The sequence below is a fragment of the Microcebus murinus genome, chromosome 16, assembly GCF_040939455.1.
Source record: "Microcebus murinus isolate Inina chromosome 16, M.murinus_Inina_mat1.0, whole genome shotgun sequence".
NCBI classification, from domain to species: domain Eukaryota; kingdom Metazoa; phylum Chordata; class Mammalia; order Primates; family Cheirogaleidae; genus Microcebus; species Microcebus murinus.
The window spans coordinates 69,447,447-69,466,881 of record NC_134119.1 but is presented as its reverse complement, the minus strand read 5'-3'; the positions used below and the strand labels follow the sequence as shown (position 1 = coordinate 69,466,881).

General features: G+C 54.2%; 2 protein-coding genes and 1 long non-coding RNA gene across 3 annotated transcripts; 1 reads left to right on the top strand and 2 right to left on the bottom strand.

Moving 5' to 3' along the window:
- Positions 1-978: 978 nt before the first annotated feature.
- LIM2 (lens intrinsic membrane protein 2) lies at positions 979-7,533 on the bottom strand. Its single transcript, XM_012785529.2, has 5 exons — positions 7,477-7,533; positions 6,881-7,061; positions 2,727-2,876; positions 1,540-1,674; positions 979-1,323 (listed from the first exon to the last, which is right to left on the bottom strand). The coding sequence occupies exons 2-5, from the start codon at positions 7,053-7,055 to the stop codon at positions 1,262-1,264; spliced, it is 522 nt and encodes a 173-aa protein (XP_012640983.1). The 5' UTR covers positions 7,056-7,061; positions 7,477-7,533; the 3' UTR covers positions 979-1,261.
- Positions 7,534-7,815: 282 nt separating this feature from the next.
- On the bottom strand, positions 7,816-10,084 carry C16H19orf84 (chromosome 16 C19orf84 homolog). The gene is made up of 2 exons (XM_012785530.2): positions 10,001-10,084; positions 7,816-8,994 (listed from the first exon to the last, which is right to left on the bottom strand). The coding sequence occupies exons 1-2, from the start codon at positions 10,033-10,035 to the stop codon at positions 8,478-8,480; spliced, it is 552 nt and encodes a 183-aa protein (XP_012640984.1). The 5' UTR covers positions 10,036-10,084; the 3' UTR covers positions 7,816-8,477.
- A 1,309-nt stretch (positions 10,085-11,393) lies between these two features.
- LOC142861114 (uncharacterized) lies at positions 11,394-18,559 on the top strand. Its single transcript, XR_012912488.1, has 3 exons — positions 11,394-14,738; positions 15,295-15,495; positions 17,200-18,559. It is a non-coding gene; the product is annotated as an uncharacterized LOC142861114 (long non-coding RNA).
- The last annotated feature ends 876 nt before the right edge of the window (positions 18,560-19,435 follow it).

The window sequence follows — 19,435 nt, the reverse complement described above, 5'->3', positions numbered from 1 at the left end:
TTCTGGTACATCTTTAAGGTGTTTGCTGATGGATCAGATGTTGGGTGTGACAGAAAGAAACTGAGGATGATCCCAGGGTTGTTGGCTTGAGCAGCTGGATAAAAATGGAGGTGTCATTTCCTAAGGTGGGGCAGACCGTGGGAAGAGCACTTGGGTGTGTGCAAGAGAGATCAGAAACTTATTTTTAGACGTGAAATTTGAGTTGCCTCTTCCTTTCAAGTGGAAGTGTTGAGTAAGTTGAGGATATGAGTCTGGAGTTACAATTATAACATCATTATTATCGCTAGAGTAAGCCCCTATACATATGATTACTGAAATAAGCCTTGGTAAATACCTCTATATAAATAGGCTTCAATAAACTGTTAGAGAAGCCTCCAATTGCCATTATTTGAGAAAGCCCCTATAAATGTAATATTATTGTTATTTGAGGAGGCCCCTCTAATTTTATTTTAGAGAATAAGCCTATGTTAAGTTATTAACATAGGCTATAATAAACATTCTTATTATAATCAACTTTGCACATAGTCTTGTTATTTTGATAGACATTAGTGAACCTCAGCAGCCGCCATCAGTCTGTTGAATGCGCTGATAAATGAGTGCGTGAAGAGAAGGTGGTGGTCATGAACAGCACCTGAAGAGGCGGGTGCAGGGGTGAAGGCTGGAGCTCTGGGGCCTCTAGCTGGAGGGCCCGTCCCAGGAGGGGAGGGGAGAGGAGGGCGGGAGAGCTGACTGGACATGGGAGAGGGTGGGCAGGGAGGTTTCTTCGGAGACATTTTTATTTACATTATCATCCTGTGCATCGGTTTCCTAGAAGCTGAACTGTGGGTAACTCTTGGGCAGGGGCTCTGTGGTTAATTTCTGCTCCAATCACTCCAAGAACTGGGACGGCCGGCCTCCGTAATGCAGCGCCCTGCCCCACACCCACCACACTCGCACCTCTTTCTCCTCACCCCAGTCCCTCAAGGATTCACGCTGTAGTAGGTTCACATCAGTTTTATTCGACCCCAAAACATTTCTCTACTGGATATTCCATTTTTCTAGCAACTCGCCTGGCAGATGGGGCCCCGGGCTCCTCGACTCCCTGCTGCCAGGCCCCACTCTCCCTCCTTCCCTCTCAGGACACAGGAGTCAGGGGCTCGCGCCGGAGTCCAGGCCCAAGCCCCCTCACGCCCCCAGGAACCAGGATTTCAGGCCTCGAGACCCTCCCCCTCCTCTCCAGTGACCTCATTTAACTTCCAGATGAAGTTGGGGATACTCGGGCTCAGCGGGGAGTGGACAGGCGCCGGCACTCGTGCATCCGGTAGGCACACATGTAGAAAATCCCTGCGTGACGAGGGATCACAGTTGGCCCCCAGCGCCCTCCTGACCCCCGCCCCCCCCCAGGAGACCCCAGCCCACTCCCCTTTCTCCTTGGGGACCCTCATCCCCAGCCTGCTCGGGCTCGGGCTCTGCCTCCGCCCCAGTGCTGTGGGTCCCATGTGGGGCACCAGTGGGATCCCCCTCTGACATGCCTGCCCTGTGCCAGGCACGGCCCAGTACCTGCGAAGAAGGTCATGAGCAGGGCCACCCAGCCCAGGATGTACGACCAGGAAAAGCGCCAGTCCCCGAAGCGGCGGCCGAGGAAGCTGACGGTGACTCCAGTGTAAATGGCCAAGGCCAGCAAGACAAAAAGGGCTGGGGAGAGAGGGCGGGAGGGTGAGGGTGGGCACAGGCATGGGGCAGGGTGGAGGTGCGGTGGGGCGAAGGTTGGAGAAAGGAGTAGGAGTGGGGTGGGCGTGGGGATGGGCGAGGCAGAGTTGGAAGTGGGAGTAAAGAGGATTATGGGGCGGAATGGGGTGGGGGTGGGGCAGGGTTGTGCTGTAATAGGGAATTCGAATGGTCATTGTCCTTGGTTCCTGGGAGGCTCTGAGTGCGTGGAATTTCCTGTGCAATAGGAGTGTCTTTGTTATTCTCTAGCCCTTTGGGCCACACCTGAGTTTATGCTAATGAGATGAGATGACCTAGGCTGAGGACTGGTCACCAGAAAGACCATGCGATTAGAGGGTTGGGGCTTTGAGCCACTTGATATCAGCCCAACCCCTGGGGAGCAGAAGGAAGCTGGAGACCAGTCCAGTCAAAGCCAATGCTTCGCTCAGTCGTGCCCGTGTAATGAAACTGCAGTAAAAACCCTGGACACGGATGCTGGGGGCCTGCTGTTGGAGAACACTTGTGTGTGCTGGGCGGGTGACCCCTAGCTCCACAGGGAGGGCCTGGAAGTGCTGCTCGGGGCCTCCCAGGCGTCTCCGCATTCATTTGCCTGGTCCTAAGTTGTATCCTCTGTAATCAAATTGTAGTCTGACGTCTAGCACTCTCCTGACTTCCATGAACTGTTCCAGCACATTTTGAACCTGAGTGAGTCTTGGGAACACCTAAATTTGTAGCCAATTGGTCAAAAGTGGGGGTAGCCTGGGGACCCCACTTGCAGCATGTGTCTGAGGTGGGGGCAGCCTTATTGGGAACTGTGCCCTTAACCTGTGGAGTGTGACACTAATTGCGGGGGTGGGGTGTTAGTGCCAGAATTAAACACAGTCCACTGGTTAGGTCAGAGTAGGCGGACCAGAAATAGTCTCAGGTTGGTTTGGGGCGTGGGGATGGAGCTGAGGGCGAGGCGGCAGAGCGAGTTGCCGTGGGGGGGAGGGGTGGATTGGGGCTGGAGGTGGGAGTGGGGGGGGGAGGGGCCCACTCACTTGAGGTGAAGAATATGATGCCGGCAGAGAAGGGCCGGGAGAAGCGGGAGAAGGTGGGCTGCTGAGCGAAGGCCAGGATGCCCATGACGATGCCGGAGGTGGCGCACAGGGCGGACAGGATCATGAAGGCCCGCGTGGCGTTCCAGTACGCTGCGGGAGCACGCCACAGTCACTCCCACGCCGCCCTGCTCTCAGCGAGGGCTGCTGCCGCCTCTGGGAGGAGAATGCCTCGCCCCTCTCCATCTCCCTCACCCAGTTCCTTGTCACTTCTTCGCAAAAGCCTTCTTCTTCACCTGGCAAACTCCTACTCATCCTCCAAAGCCCAGCTCCCCAGACCCCTCCTCTAGGAAGCTCCCTTCGCCCCTCAGGCATATCCGCCCCTACTTGGGGTGTGGCTCTTTTGCCTACTCCTCCAGCCTGATGGCCCCCGAGGACGGAGTCTCATGAGCACCCCGACCGCAGGTTTGGTGGCACATTGGCCCGGAGAAATGTTGTCGAATGAATAAATAAATGAAAAAGAATGCTGATCGCTTATATCCTCCTGGGAGTCACTATCCTCTTGTGCACTGTTCTCTTCCATTTCCTTTATACCTCTTGCTCGTGTCTACAACTGTCCTATTGATTTGCTTTAATTTATTGAAAATGTCTGTCTCTCCCCACAAAATTCTGTGAGGACAAGGGCCTTGCTGTCTCTTTCATCGCCGCAGCCCCTGCACCTAGCGCGGGGCACATGACAGGTGCTCAATAAACACGTTGGATGCGTGACTGGAGCGGCCGGACCGCTCTCCCGCACTGGCCCTTTAGGAGGCGCCGTGGGAACAACAGTCCTGACCTCGCCCTGCATTTAGCAACCGCCACCTACAGCGGCTAGCTCCCCAGGTATGATCTTGTTCCTTCCGTGAGCCCTATGCTGTAAGTGCTGTTTTAATTCTTATTTTTCAGGTGATGAAACTGAGGCTCAGAGAGGTAAAGTGATTTGCCTGAGGCCCCGTAATTAGAAGCAGGACGGAGTGCAAACCCCAACTCCAGTGCCCACACTCCTAACTGCTTGGCTATCTTGTCTCTCGGAGCACCCAGGGCAGTTGTACACACCAGGTAGAACTTGGATCCTGCCATGGAAAAGTATTATAAAAAGCCTAGCATGTTTGCAAAATGCGGTCCTTGGGCTGAGCCTAAGTGAGAAAAATTCCTGGCTGTTCTCCATGGATGTTAGTTATCACAGGTCAAATTATGCCACCTTGTCCCCCAAATTTATATGTAGAAGTTGTAACTCCCTGTGCCTCAGAATGGCACCTTACTTGGAGATAGGGTCATCGCAAATGCAGTTAGTTAAGATAAGGTCATGCTGTAGCAAGGTGGGCTTCTAATCCATGGCCGGCGTCCTGCCTAAAGAGGGAAAGTGGACACAGACATGCACGCAGGAAGAGGAAGGTCTGTGGTGAAGGTGGAAACGGAGGGGACGCATCTACCGGCCACTGAGTGCCAAGGAGCCAGCAGAGCCCCAGAAGCCAGTGGAGGGGAGACATGAAACAGATTCTCCCTCACCGCCCTCAGGAGGAGCCAAATCTGCAGCACCTTGATCTTGGACTTCTGGCCTCTAGAGCTATGAGACAAAACATTTCTGTTGTTTACGCCCCCAAACTCTGGTACTTTCTTTTCTTTTCTTTTTTTTTGAGACAGAGTCTCACTTTGTTGTCCAGGCTAGAGTGAGTGCCGTGGCGTCAGCCTAGCTCACAGCAACCTCACACTCCTGGGCTCAAGCAATCCTCCTGCCTCAGCCTCCCAAGTAGCTGGGACTACAGGCATGCGCCACCATGCCCGGCTAATTTTCTATATATATTAGTTGGCCAATTAATTTCTTTCTATTTATAGTAGAGACGGAGTCTCGCTCTTGCTCAGGCTGGTTTCGAACTCCTGACCTGGAGCAATCCGCCCGCCTCGGCCTACCAGAGTGCTAGGATTACAGGCGTGAGCCACTGTGCCCGGCCTGGTACTTTCTTATGGCAAAAATCTCAAACAGAGCTCTCTGGGTATTTAAAAGTCTGGAGGACTTATGGGGCTTGTTATAGCTGATTTCTTTCTTACGATTGTGCTAGAAGTGGAAAATGCAAGTGCCTTTGAGGGCTAGAGTCAGCTGCAAACAAGGGCAGGGGATCGGCTGGGGAGCAGGCTGGGGTGGAGACGAGGAGGAACTAGACATGTACGTCCCATGTACCAACAGTCAATGTATTGCCTCTCAGCTCCACTTTTACAGAGAACCTTCCCCATTCAAATTACTGTGCAGTTTCTGTCTCCTAAAGGGGACGTGGGGTAGCCACTGCTCACACCCAGCTGTTGTCAGGGACATGTGAAATTTGGAGTTTTTTTCTGGTTTTTTTTTTTTTTTTGGCAGGTGTTTTTGGTTTTTTGGTTGTTCGTTTTCAGATAGGGTCTTGCTCTGTCGCCCAGGCTACAGTGCAGTGGCATCATTATAGCTCACTGAAACCTCCAACTCCTGGGCTTAAACAATCTTCTGCCTCAGTCTCCCTAGTAGCTAGAACTACAGGTGTGTGCCACCACACCTGGCTCATTTTTCTAGTTGTTTTTGTTGTTTTATGAAGCAATGGCGTCTCACTCTTGCTCAGGCTGGTCTTGAACTCCTTGCCTCAAGCAATACTTCCCCCTCGGCCTCCCAAAGTGCTAGAATTACCTGCGTGAGCCACTGTGCTTGGCCAGGCTTTTTTTCAAAAAGAGCTGCAAAGCTGCACGTCTATATTTGTATGTAAAAATCGCCAGATTTTTAAATACTGGTAACCAATTCAGAAACTTTAAAAACACCAGGCAGACCCAATAAAACCCATTGGAGGTTGGGCTTGGCCCCTGGGAGTCAAGTTAAGGACCCCAACTTTAATTTTGGCGAGTGAGCCACAGTTGATGAGCAAGTTAAGCCAGCTGTTCCGGAATGCCCAAGGGTTTTGTGTTTGTGGTCCTGAGCATGTCCAGTGAACCCAAGACCTTTACCAAGCCTCCCTCTATCCCAGTCCCCAGCAGAGATAAGATATGGAGGTGGCTCTGATCTGTCCCTCAGGGTGTTCCCAGTCTGAAGCAGGAGAAAAGGTGGAAGTGTCACAAATGAGACAGCTGTGGGTGACGTCAGGCAGTCTGGGCTCTGAGGCTGGTGCCCAGGGACAACCCTTTCCTCTTCTCTCTGCCTCAGTCTACCACTCCGGCAAACAGGCATCACGCAGGCTCAGGTTGGCTCAGTGGGACTGGGCTGGGGAGATCCCTGCACGTGCCTGTCACACCAGGGCTCCCTGCGGGTCAGCTGCTCGTCTCACCCTCCTCGAGAGAATGTTTGAGTTTTGAGGTCAAACCTCCCCTTCTCTTCCTGTATGCAACTGAACCCCCCTTCTAGTGTTGTTGGGAGAAGGAATAGAATTAATATATGTAAAGTGCTCAGAATAGCACATAGGGCATAGTGAGCACTCAAGAAATGCCAGATATTATTATCATTATTACTACTAGTAATATACAGTATATTATATATTTTAGTATGTAACATTTAGTGTAAGATATACACTTACACTGTATGTTATTAATTTATCAATTCATCACATAATATTTAGTGTAATGATGTATTAGATATAGTATTAATTTATTAATATATGATATATGATATGTGTCATATAATATGCTATATATCTGTATGTATCTACCTCTTTCTCTCTCTAGATATATATATACACACATACACACACACACATATATATATAAAACATGGCCTGGCACATAGTTAAGTAGTAAAACATACTTCATCCAGCATTTAGCAAACTTAGGGCTCCTTTTGCTTCTGTACCCCCAGTACCTAACATAGTCCTTGGTCCCTAGCAGATATTTAGAAAATGCTGCTCCGGCAACCCCAGCCCCAACTGCTGTGCCTGACACCTTCTACGTGTCAGGAAATGCCACCTCTCTTGACTTAACCTCAAACTGGTACACCCTGTAATGACAACTAGAAAACAGCCCTGAGACCCCAATTTTGCCTCTTCCATGCTGAGTGACCTCAGACTGCTCCCTTTCCGTCTCTGAGCCACAGGGTTTTCTGTCTGGGATACAGGCAGCCCTTGAGCCCCAGGTTCTGCCCTGCACAGCCCGGGCCCTGGCCAGAGGCTCACCGATGCTCTCTGTCTGCAGGTAGCACTTGCCGCCCAGGCAATACCGCCACAGGCCCTGGTGAGCGAAAGCCCCCGACAGCCGGTACTGCATCCAGTGGTCTGTTGCCGTGGCCACCACCAGGAGGATGGTCCCCACCCAGGCACAGAAGAGGCCACCACCCATGAAGCTGTACATGGTGATCTGTGGAGAAGGGGAGAGATAGGGTTGGCAGCTGGATTCCGGGTCCTGGCAGAGGAAGGGACTGAGGGGAGGACACCTGTTTCCTGGCAGAAGGAGCAGGACACCCAGACCCCTGGGTCCTCGGGAGGGGACCTGGGGGCCTGGACCCTGGGCCTGAGGGAGGAGGGCTGGGTTCCAGAATCCCTGGGGCCTGGGGGAAAAGGGGCCTGGGGACCTGGAAGGATCAGAGGGATGATGGGCTGAGGACCTGGACTTCTGGGCTCTGAGCAAGGAATGGTCCTGAATTCTCAGGTCCCAGGTGAGAAGGGGACTGGGGACCTTTCTCTCCCACCAGGTCCCTGGGAGAGAGAGGAGCTGGAAGGAGCCCAGACCTGTGGGGAAGGAGGAGGCCGCAGGGCCCACGCCCGGTGCCTACCTGAGCGGCAGAGCCTGCCCCAAGCCCTCCTTCTGCCTCGGCCCCTCTGTGCAGACTGAGCTGAGCCAGGTTTCTGGCCTGTCTGCACCCTTGGGTCCCCCAAATCCCTTAAGCCTCCCCACACAATGGCCCCGAGGCCCAGCAGCTTCCAGCAGGCAGAAGTGCAGTGGTGGCAGGGCCGCAGTGGAATTCGCTGAAGCAGGGGTCCGGGGCTCCCCACCCCCAGCCGGGCTCCCTGGCCTCCCTCTGTGCCCCTCCCCAGTCCCCAGGGCTGGGCCGGGCTGGCCTGAGCTGTGTAAGCACACACAGACACACACGACATAGGGACAGCCACCTGTTTATTGTTCAACTGGAGCTTCCTGCCTGAAGAGCAGGAAATGGGGTGAGGTGCTCCAGGCGTCTGAACGTTGGGCCAGGGTGTGGGGTGCCCGCATGGATGCCACAGCGGGGCTGGGACAGAAAGGGGTTGAGGATGGGGCTGTTCAGGGCTGGAGTTTAGGAGAAGTTAAAGACGAGGACAGGGTTGGGCTGAGGCACGCAGGGATGAGGAGAAAGAGGGTGGGTTCGGCTGAGGATTGAGCTTGGGATTTGGTGTAGAGAGTGGGAGGGGCCGGGCTGGACAGGCAGGTGGCAGTGGCTTTGGGTGAGGAACGGTTGGGGATAGGGCTGGAGGAGCCCTGGGGGTGGGGAATGAGGGTAAGACTGTAGTTACAGCTGGGGGTGGTGCTGGGAACGGGTTGAGCCACCAGGGCACAGGCAGGGCTTTGGGCATGGGTGTGAGGTTCAGGGTTTTTCTCTGGTTTGGGACCCTGAGTCAGGCGACTTAGGTCGAGGCTCATCAGGTGAGTTGAAGGACTTACTTCTGAGGCCATGGTTCGGGGGGCGGGGGAGAATGGGAACAGGATGTTTCTTGGGGTACCTCAGACAGGGCTAACGTCACTCTGGGCTCCAGGAAAATCCCCTGGGGGACCTGGGTCCCGGGCGCTGGACCCTCCAGCACCCTAGTACTCTGTCTCCCAGTCCTCGGCAGCAGGCGGAGTGCCCAGGGGTGATTCCCCACCTCGGGCTTCCTTCTTCCCACCCTGGGCAGGCAGTGTCGGCGGCATTCTGGGTGGGGTCTCGGGGCCAGCCCCAGGGCCCCCTGCCCAGTCGCTCTCTGCCTGCTCAGCTCTCCCAGGCCCCCGTCGCTGCTGTCTCTGGCCCCAGCCTGGCCTAGGTCGGCCTTCCCACCCCCCGCGTCCCCTGGGAGGCCTCCTGGCTGTGCCCGGCTGGGTGTGGCACGCCTGGGGGCAGCAGGGGCAGGAGGGCAGGGACTGCTGGAGGGTGTAAGCCCCGAGCAGGGCGCTGTGCAGGAGGCAGGAGAGGGTGTCCAGCCGGATGGGCACAGTAACAGAGGCCAGGCTCTCAGGGAGCCCCAGGTGGGCAGGGTCTGGGGCACTCAGGAGCGAGGCTGGCAGGGCTGGGGTAGGTGCAGAGGGCCACGGCTCAGCTCCAGGTGATGGCAGGGACAGGTTGTTCCTAGAATGACAGCAAGACAGGTCAGTGGGTCTCACCGTCTCTGAATTTCTTCCCTCATTGCTGCCTGGCTGCCCTGTATGTCTGCAGCAGTCCTCTGTCCCCATCCTCAGTCTGTCTACCTCTGACCTCACTCTTCCTTCCTTTCTCTATTTGTGCCGACCTGTGTTCTCGTTCCAGAGAGGCAGACAACTGTTACCTGCAGTGCCAGACAGAACTCAGTTTCAATTCCCGCTGTCTTGCTTGTGGTGTGTCGCTGGGCAAGTCATTTTCCCATCCCGAAGCCTAGTTTTTCATACCCACAGATGGCCTTCAGTGGCGCCAAAGGTTCGTGCAAAAGGGCTGGTCCATGTTAAAAAACTGTGGACTGTTATTATTCCGCTAGCCCTATGGCTGTTTCTGGCATCTTCAAGTCTCCTGGTTCATTCCTGGGAGTTTCTCTGTTTGACAAATGATTATCTGTTTCTAGCTCTCTCCCTATTTCTAAATATCTCACCCAACTCTGTCACCAAGATCCTCTGAGATTCTGTTTCAGTTGGGCGTGGTGGCTCACACCTGTAATCCTAGCACTCTGGGAGGCCAAGGCAGGCGAGCTGCTCAAGGTCAGGAGTTTGAGACCAGCCTGAGCAAGATCAAGACCCTGTCTCTACTAAAAAATTAGAAAGAAATAAATTGGCCAACTAAAAATATATAGAAAACATTATCCGGGCATGGTGGCGCATGCCTGTAGTCCCAGCTACTCGGGAGGCTGAGGCAGGAGGATCGCCTGAGCGCAGGAGTTTGAGGTTGCTGTGAGCCAGGCTGACGCCAAGGCACTCACTCTAGCCCAGGTGACAGAGTGAGACTCTGCCTCAAACAAAACAAAACAAAACATTCTGTTTCTATGTGATGATACCTGAGCGATTTGTTTTCACATGCTCTCTGGGTCTGTTCAACTCTCTTCCTCTGAGATTCTGTGTCCCCTCCTGTCTGGGTCTCTGTCCCCTCTGGGGAGGTCTGTTTCCCTCACCTTTGGGGCTCAGCCCCGTCCTTCAGCTGTTCCATCTCTACGGGGCTCGGAGGCGACTTCTAGCGGCTTGCCCTAGATCCTTCCAGAGACCTGGAGGCGGGGCGGGGCCGGGAAGCCGGGGGCGGGGCTCGGGCGCCGAGCGCGGAGGGAGCGGGCCGCGGGCGAGCAGCCCGGCCGTGTCGGGGCGCGGAGGGAGCGGGCCGCGTGTGGGAGCGCGGAGGGAGCGGGCCGCGGGCGAGCAGCCCGGCCGTGTCGGGGCGCGGAGGGAGCGGGCCGCGTGTGGGAGCGCGGAGGGAGCGGGCCGCGTGTGGGAGCGCGGAGGGAGCGGGCCGCGGGCGAGCAGCCGGGCCGGGTGTCTGGGCGCGGAGGGAGCGGGCCGCGGGCGAGCAGCCGGACCGCGTGTGGGAGCGCGGAGGGAGCGGGCCGCGGGCGAGCAGTCGGGCCGGGTGTCTGGGCGCGGAGGGAGCGGGCCGCGGGCGAGCAGCCGGGCCGCGTGTGGGAGCGCGGAGGGGGCGGGCCGCGGGCGAGCAGCCGGGCCGCGTGTGGGAGCGCGGAGGGGGCGGGCCGCGGGCGAGCAGCCGGGCCGCGTGTGGGAGCGCGGAGGGAGCGGGCCGGGGGCGAGCAGCCGGGCCGGGTGTCTGGGCGCGGAGGGAGCGGGCCGCGGGCGAGCAGCCGGGCCGTGTGGGGGCGCGGAGGGAGCGGGCCGCGGGCGAGCAGCCGGGCCGTGTGGGGGCGCGGAGGGAGCGGGCCGCGGGCGAGCAGCCGGGCCTTGTCGGGGCGCGGAGGGAGCGGGCCGCGGGCGAGCAGCCGGGCCGTGTCGGGGCGCGGAGGGAGCGGGCCGCGGGCGAGCAGCCGGGCCGTGTGGGGGCGCGGAGGGAGCGGGCCGCGGGCGAGCAGCCGGGCCGTGTGGGGGCGCGGAGGGAGCGGGCCGCGGGCGAGCAGCCGGGCCGTGTGGGGGCGCGGAGGGAGCGGGCCGCGGGCGAGCAGCCGGGCCGTGTCGGGGCGCGGAGGGAGCGGGCCGCGGGCGAGCAGCCGGGCCGTGTGGGGGCGCGGAGGGAGCGGGCCGCGGGCGAGCAGCCGGGCCGTGTCGGGGCGCGGAGGGAGCGGGCCGCGGGCGAGCAGCCGGGCCGTGTGGGGGCGCGGAGGGAGCGGGCCGCGGGCGAGCAGCCGGGCCGTGTGGGGGCGCGGAGGGAGCGGGCCGCGGGCGAGCAGCCGGGCCGTGTCGGGGCGCGGAGGGAGCGGGCCGCGGGCGAGCAGGCGGGCCGTGTCGGGGCGCGGAGGGAGCGGGCCGCGGGCGAGCAGCCCGGCCGCGTGTCCGAGCGCGGCCCTCGTGTCCTGGCCCCGGCCCCGGCCCCAGGCCCAGCCCTCCTCCCGCAGACCCGGGATCTGGGCTTCCAGCCCCCTTCGTCCCTCAGGTCCAGCAGTACCAGGCTCCCGGCCCTCTTCCTTTCTCTCCTTCTCCCTGCCCGTGCCCTCAGGACGATTCTTTAGGGCTGACGGGTTTAGGCGGTGGAATCTGGACTTCTGGACGCCCTCTCGGGCAGGGGGCGTAGTACATGGCCTGGGTCTTAGCAGTTCCAGGGGCCGCATTCCACTCTGTGCTCTGGCTCTGACTGGCGTTGCGCCCCTCCGTCCTTCTAGGCTCTATGCCTCAGTGTCTCCATCTGGGAAATGGGGCTAATATTACCAGCCAGGTTTTTGTGAGGTGCTTGTGATATCACATGTGTAAAGTAAACAGAGAGTCTGGACTACAACCAGCCTGAATAAGGGAGATATAGTTGATAGTCATGGTAGTATTATATTGAGAAGCAGTTGTCATTCTTACCCAGTCATTTAAGAAATAGTTATTCAGTGCCTACTGTGTGCTGGGTTCCAGGCTGTGCACTGGGGACGAGATAGATACAGCCCCTACTCTCAGGAACTTGCATACTTGTGAGGGAGACAAAAGAACATAAACAGAAAACAACATTTTCCTCATTTTTTTTTTTTTTTGGAGACAGAGTCTCGCTCTGTTGCCTAGGCTAGAGTGCCATGGTGTCAGCCTAGCTCACAGCAACCTCAGACTCCTCAGCCTCCCGAGTAGCTGGGACTACAGGCATGCGCCACCATGCCCGGCTAATTTTTTCTATGTATTTTTAGTTGTCCAGCTAATTTCTTTCTTTCTATATTTTTTAGTAGAGATGGGGTCTCACTCTTGCTCAGGCTGGTCTTGAACTCCTGATCTTGAGCGATACTCCCACCTCGGCCTCCCAGAGTGCCAGGATTACAGGTGTGAGCCACCACGCCCAGCTGGTAAACAGTACATTTTCTATAAGAATAAGTACCTGAGATGTGAAATCTGGGCCAGGGATGTAGAGGCACTAGGGGAGGGGATATTTTAGGTAAGGTAAAGGCTGTTGTGGAAAGTGCCAGAAGTCCTGAAAGTTGAATATTCCCGGTGGAGGGAACAGCCTCTGAGGGTAGAACAAGCATAGTGTTTGAGGGACTAGAAAGGAATCAGCAAAGAAGAGATAAATAGCTCTTTTACTTTGGAATACTTTTATATTTACAGACTTTACAAAGATAACACAGTGAATTCGCACACACTCATGACTCAACTTCCCCTAATGGTACCATCTTACACTGTCGTGGTACATTTGTCACAACTAAGAAACCAACAGGGGTGACTTCTGGGGCCCCCCTCTCTTGGGGCCCCAGAACCTCATCCAGAAAAAGAGAGAGAGAAAAAAGAAACCAACAGAACTACGAAGTAAATTCCATACTTTATTAGGATTTTACTGGTTTTTACACTAAATATCCTTTGTTTCTTGTTCCAGGATCCAATCCAGAATGTCTCGCTGTATTCAGTTATCCTGTCTCTTTGGTTTCTTCTGATCTGCGGTGTTTCTTGGTCTTTCCTTGTTTTATATGCTCTTGACAGTTTTGGGGAGTACTAAGTACCAAGTACATTTTATGAAAGGGAGCCCTATTTTAATTGAATAATACTAACTCCTTTAATCCTTATTCCACAGATGACCAAACTAACTTGCCCCAGGTCGCAGAGCTAGTCAGCGGCACAGCTGGAATTTGAAGCCAGGAAGCCTGGCTGTAGATTGTATGCTTAGCAGTTTTTTCTTGTTGTTTGTTTTGACACAAGGTCTTGCTGTTGCCCAGGCTGGAGTGCAGTGGCAAAATCATAGCTTACTACAGCCTTGGAGTCCTGGGCTCAGGTGATCCTCCCGCCTCAACCTCCTGAGTCCTACGTAGCTGGGACTGTAGCTACGCACCACCACAACCTACTAATTTTTTTAATTTTTTGTAGAGACAGGGTCTTGCTCTGTTGTCCAGGCTGGTCTCAAACTCCTGGCCTTGAGCGATCCTCCTGCCTTGGCCTCCCACCGTGCTGGAATTACACTGAGTGAGTCTGTGCTTTTAATAGAGACACAAGTAGGAGCCACATTATATAGGGCCTTATAGGTGCAATAAAGATTTTTGACTTTTTATTTCTATTTTTTAATTATAAGAGTATTGAGATTACTTTGAACATTTGTAATTAGAGGGGTGATATGCTTTGACTTATGTTTTAAGATGAGCACTTTGAGGTTTGGAGAAGGGATTGTGACGGAAGGCAGGAGTGCCAGCAGAAAGCCTAGGGAGGATGCCGCTGTCATGCAGGAGAGGAGCGGTGGGAGCTCCGAGGAGGGCAGGGCGAGTGGGGAGGGGAGATACGGGTGGATTTGAGATGCATTTTGGTGGAAGGGCCGTCAAGACTTGCTGCTGGACTGCTGAGAGTGGGTAATGGGGAGCCCAGGCTGAGCAGCCCCTTTGAATATGCATTTTCTTACAAGAAGTTCACGGACGTTCCATTTTAAGGACGAGAAAACCCAGGGAGTAGGATCGCCCTGTGCCGGATGGTGCTGGTGACCCCGAGTGGCCGGAGTAGAAGGCTTTTTATCAAGCGAGCTGGCTTTCCTTTCTTTCCTGGTGACTGTGAGAAGAACCCAGATCTCCAGATTCCAAGTCTGGGTCTATCCTTCTGGCTGCTTCATATCCCAAAAAGGCAGCTTATGTCTAGGCAGAGCTCAGAAGTGCGGGTTCAAATCTCGGCTGCGGCACTTACAGGCGCGGGACCTTGACCAAGCTGCCCACGCCTTCCGAGTCTCCGTTTCTTCGCGAGATGGCGCTCACTGCTCAATTTCCTCGTGATGGGATTCCCTCTAGCTTGTTTAATTGCTTCTGCTTCGGTATTACCGTGATGGGGTCCGACTCGACTTGGAAACCAAGGGTCCGACCTCTCCGCTTACCATGTACCTGGCCCTTTAAGCTTGCCCCCTCCTCGCCCCCCGCCTGTCTCCCAGACTGAGAGAGCGGGGGCGGGATCTAGGTTGCTAAGGGAATGTCTTTTACTCACCTTCCAAAATTGGCAGGCAAATTCTAAAAAGGGACCAATCAATTTCTGCGTCAGGGGAAGCGAGACTTACGATTTGCTGGGAAACTCCAGCGGCGATTGGTTACAGTTCTTGTTGCGTAGCGTAACGTCTGCCATCGCTCTCAGCTCTGATGGGCCAGAGAGCTTGCGTCACTATGGAGTTCCCGCCCTGTTCCTCTCTCTTTGATTGGCTGCGTTTCAGAACGCCAGACTCGCCCTCAACCTCTGATTGGCAATCATCTTTCCGCGCCTTCTTGAGGCATTGTTGCTTTGGCCTATGTCTGCGCTGGGTCTGGGTGGCGGCGGCAGCGTCTGGAAGATCCGGCCCAGGTCTGGAGAAGCAGAACGGAAGCTGGAAGGGAGAGTGGGCACTGGGTTGAGGGGAGCGTCTACTCGGGCCTCTCCTTGGCCCAGCGGGGAGCCCGTTGCTCCATCCACCGCTTAGGACCAGCCCTTTCCTTTTATTTGCCCCCCTGCGGCCTTGGGCCATCAGTTCAAAGATTGGATCCTCGGGGCCTCCCCGTCCCACAGGGGCTCACGGATTCCCCTGAATCCCCCCTCTTCCCGCTCCACCCTTACTTCCGCCCCCACCCCACACCCCGGGTCCCTGCCTTTGGCCTTGCGCCTTCCCAGTCAGTCAGCTGGGGACCCTTCCGCGGGCGGGGTGGGCGCCAGGGCTCCCGATCTCGCCACTCCTATCCTTCTGTCCTCTCTCCTCCCTCTTCTTCTCTAGGCGCTGGTGATCATCCTTGCCTCCCTTCCCTGGAATTTCCCCGCGGCCAGAGCTGGTACCTCACTGCTCCCCTCTCAGGCCCTTCAAGGCTCACGCCACCTTTAGGCTTTGCCCTAGGAGTTCTACTTCGCCCCCTCTCCCCTTTCTTTCCAGGCCCCAATCCCCTCAGAGGACCTGGGAAATTGTGTAGAGTACAAGGAGTGGTCTCTAGCCCACATGGTCGGCGTCTTGGTCGGTGACTGAGCCCATTCTTCTCGTGCTTTAACAAAATACTATAAACTGGGCAGTTTATAAGCAGCAGAAATCTGGAGGCTGGGAAGTGCAAGACGAAGGCGGTGGTAGATTCGGTGTCTGGTGAGTGCCCTCTTCCTGTTTGGTAGTGGTGCCTTCTCTGTGTCCTCACATGGTGGAAGGACAAGGCAGCTCTCTGGGGCCTCTTTTATAAGGGCACCTATTCCATTCAGGAGGGGAGCCTGAGTGACCTAATCACCTCCCAAACACTTAAGAAGCCTGAAGAAATTTTATAGTCAACAACCATACACTCACCTCCTAGATTCATGTTTATTACATGTCTTCCCATTCCTTTATCCATCCGCTAATGTCTTTTTTAGTACATTTCACAGGAAATTGCTGTCATCAGTACCCTTCACCCCTAAGCACTGCAGCATACATGTCATTAACTAGAGCTCCATACTTGTTTCATTTGAAGGAAAGTTTACAATGAAGTGCACAAATCTTATTTGTACCATTTGAATACTACCCCAGCCCCCGACATATACCTTCTTGTCAAGATACAGAACATTATTGTCACCCCAGGAAGTTCCTTTTTGCTCCTTCCTAGTTAGTCCCGGTCCCTGACACTCCTCTCTACAGGGAACCAGTGTTCTGATTTTTTTCACCATAAACTCATTTTGACTAGGCCTATTTGAGCTAGACCTTGTAGGGTGTAGGAATTTGCTAGACAAAGACCATTTGAGGCACAAAAGAAAATTATGTGCAAAATCAGAGAAATATTAATAAATAGTATGTTCGAAGATTTGTCAGAAGTAATGGAAACAAGGCCAAAAAGGTAGATAAGACTAGCTGATAAGTGGCCTTGATTATCAAGGAAAGAAGTTTCAACTTGTGCCACAGTAGGCAGGGGAGAGCCTGTAGAAGTTTTTAAGCAGAGGAAATGGCACAACTGGTTAGATAAGTGTTTTAGAAAAGTCATTCTGAAGTCAATGTGGAGGGGCAACAAAACTTAGACATCTATTGCAATAATGAGAGGAAGGGTTAAGGAAATGCGGGAAGGGCTAAGATCATGGACATTGAGTCCATCTGGCACATTGAGTGATGTCACACCCTGCCTCTGCTCCTGAAAAGCTTTCACCTTGGGCACATTATTTAGCCTCTCTTCTGAGCTTCAGTTTCACTTTGGGCTGGCTAATAACATTTATCTCTGAGTTGTTATGACGTTTGAACATGGTAGCGTATATAAAGGGTCAGCATGGAGCTTGCTCTCATTAAGCAATCCATAAATGGCACATGGGCGTCGGTGTTTTTAACGTGCATTTATACACACAGCCCAAGTGACAGAACATCAGGATTAGCAGTAGCCAGGAGGGTGGAGGGAGCAGCACCACCTGATATTTAGGAGGGAGAATGGCTTGGTAAGCCAAGATCAAGTATAGAAGGGGAAGAAGTGTTTTCAGGCCCCAGGCATTTAAGAGAACATGGGAGGATAATGCATATGGTTTTGAACATGTTGAGGTGCTTTGGGGTATCCAGACAGACATGTTTCAGAGACAAGAATAGATGTGGCTCTCTCTAGAGGTGGAAGCCATTGATGTAGGTGTGGGAACCACCCCTTGGGAGAATTCATCTCTGCCTGCCCCACAGTCCATTATGAGGGTTGCCCGTGCTCTCTTCAGCTCTCATGAGAGGGGGGCAAGAGCAGTGCCATCTTCATGTGTTCCTGCTTCGGAGGCTGTCTTAGTCCATTTGTGTTGCGATAACAGAATACCACAAACTGGGTAATTTTTAAATAATGGAAATTTATCTCTCATGGTTCTGGAGGCTGTGAAGTCCAAGACCAGGGCCCTGGAGTTTCAGCGTCTGGTGAGGGCGTGGTCTCTGCTTCCAAGATGGTGCCTTGAGAACTGTGTCCTCTGCTGGAAGGTGGAAAGGCAAAAAGGGACACATCCTGTGTGAAGCCTCTTTCATAAATGCCATTCATGAAGGAGGAGCCCTCATGACCTCCTAAAATTCCCACCTCTTAATATGATGGAAGTTTCAACATGAATTTTGGAGGGACACAAACATTCAAATCACAGCAGAGACTCTTTCCAGAGCCGATTTGCTGCTAAAGCTTAGAGATTGGGGTGTGACTATTGTTTAATAAGGATGGTCTTTCTATATAGATAACAAGTCTTCCTCCTCATTAGCAGATGTTGAACAGGACTTTTGTTGTCTGTTGCCTGTTGTCTTTCAAATAGTCTAAAGAGAGCAGCCAATAATGGGGTCAGAAAGCTTCCCTCCACCTATCTTCCCACCAAAGGAGAAAGTTGCGGCCGGCTGTAGGATTTGTGGGAGGCGTGGGGCCTTTGATGAGATGCTTTATCATCCTCGCCTTCCCTACACTATTCACTCCTCTCAGGGCCCTGTGTAGGGGTGGGTGCTCCAGAAAATACCTACCAAAGACTAGCGGTATCTGAAAGAATGGGAGAAACCGACATTTTATCTCCACGTTGGACGTCTGCTTTGGGCAGTCAACTTGAGCTGTGCCCCGCGTCTCCCTGCGCAGGGTAGAGGAGCCTTAGAGAGGAAAAGCTGGAGGCATTGAGGAACTCGGGGCAGCTGTGAGGGGTCGAGACATTGCACACCTGCAAGGCCCACACCCCCAGTGAAGCTGGAACCAACATCCGGCTTCTGGAAACTGTTGCTTGCTTGCCATGGAAACTGTTGCTTGCTTGCTTGTTTGCGCCAACTTTGCATTGTTCGAACCCCTGTATAGTGGGGCTGCCAGCCAGCCAATCATGTTAAAGATCAATGCATGATCCACGCGTGATCAGCCACTGCATGGCGTATGCACCATAGGGATAAAAGGCACGCTGCAACCCCGGTCGGGGTCCTTGCCTGCAAGAGTGGCCACTGTGTTGGTGCTCTAGGGCTTGGACCCTGGCTAGCCAGAAAATAAACCTCCTCTTGTGTGATTACATCCTCGATGTCTCTGCTTTTCTGTCCGGTGGGGCTGTGGAAGGTCGGTCCCTAACACAGCGTCACTTGCATTCCACAGTCTGGCATGTTTGGGATGTGTGAGCGTCTGAGTCCCTTTGGGCTGCTATAACACACATACCATAGGTCGCGTGGCTTACAAACATGAGAAATTTATTTCTCACAGTTCTGAGGCCACTGGGAAGTCCAAAATCCAGTTGCTTGCAGATTCAGGGAAGTAAGGACTCACTTGCTGGTTTACAAATGGCACCTTCTATCTATGTCCTCACATGGTGGACAAGGCAAGCTCTCTGGGGACTCTTTTATAAGGGCACTAATCCCATTCATGAGGGCCCCACCCTCATGACCTAATCATCTCTCAAAGGCCTTGTTTCCAAATATCATTATATTGAGGGTTAGAATTTCAACATAGACTTTTAGGGGGACACAAACATTGAATCTGTAGCAGGGGGTTGAGTGGGGGCCATGGGCGGTAGGTAGGCTTCAGTTACCCAGGGCTGTCTTTTCCAAGAATGCAGCAAGAGGCTATGTGGTATCTGCCAGTGGTGGACTTGGAGGTGTGGGAGGACACCTTCTCATGTCAAGAAACAGAGGAGTTGGCTGGGCGCGGTGGCTCACACCTATAATCCTAACACTCTGGGGGGCTAAGGCAGATGGATCGTTAAGGTGAGGAGTTCGAAACCAGCCTGAGCAAGAGTGAGACCCTGTCTCTACTAAAAATAGAAAGAAATTAATTGGCCAACCAAAAATGCATAGAAAAGAAAAGCTGGGCATGGTGGCGCATGCCTGTAGTGTCAGCTACGCAGGAGGCTGAGGCAGGAGGATCGCTTGAGTCCGGGAGTCTGAGGTTGCTGTGAGCTAGGCTGATGCCACAGCACTCTAGCCGGGGCAACAGAGTGAGACTCTGCCTCAAATAAAAAAAAGAAAGAAAGAAAGAAACAGAGGAGTGGAGACAATCTCATTGGGATCCACTCCCCAAGTCCACATAATTTTGCTCCCTGAAGAGCCAGAATTTGGACAGCGCCCAACTCACAGAGCCAGCCAGCGTTAGCCAGAGAAGCGACTTCAGCCTACACAG

Excerpts from the sequence above, each read along its gene's own strand:
- LIM2 (XM_012785529.2), bottom strand. The coding sequence starts at position 7,055 with ATGTACAGCTTCATGGGTGGTGGCCTCTTCTGTGCCTGGGTGGGGACC. Across the intron at positions 2,877-6,880 it reads CCTGCAGACAGAGAGCATCG|CGTACTGGAACGCCACGCGG; the intron begins GTGAGCCTCTGG and ends GTGCTCCCGCAG. Across the intron at positions 1,675-2,726 it reads CATCATATTCTTCACCTCAA|CCCTTTTTGTCTTGCTGGCC; the intron begins GTGAGTGGGCCC and ends CTCTCTCCCCAG.
- C16H19orf84 (XM_012785530.2), bottom strand. The coding sequence starts at position 10,035 with ATGGAACAGCTGAAGGACGGGGCTGAGCCCCAAAG. Across the intron at positions 8,995-10,000 it reads GACGGGGCTGAGCCCCAAAG|GAACAACCTGTCCCTGCCAT; the intron begins GTGAGGGAAACA and ends CTGTCATTCTAG.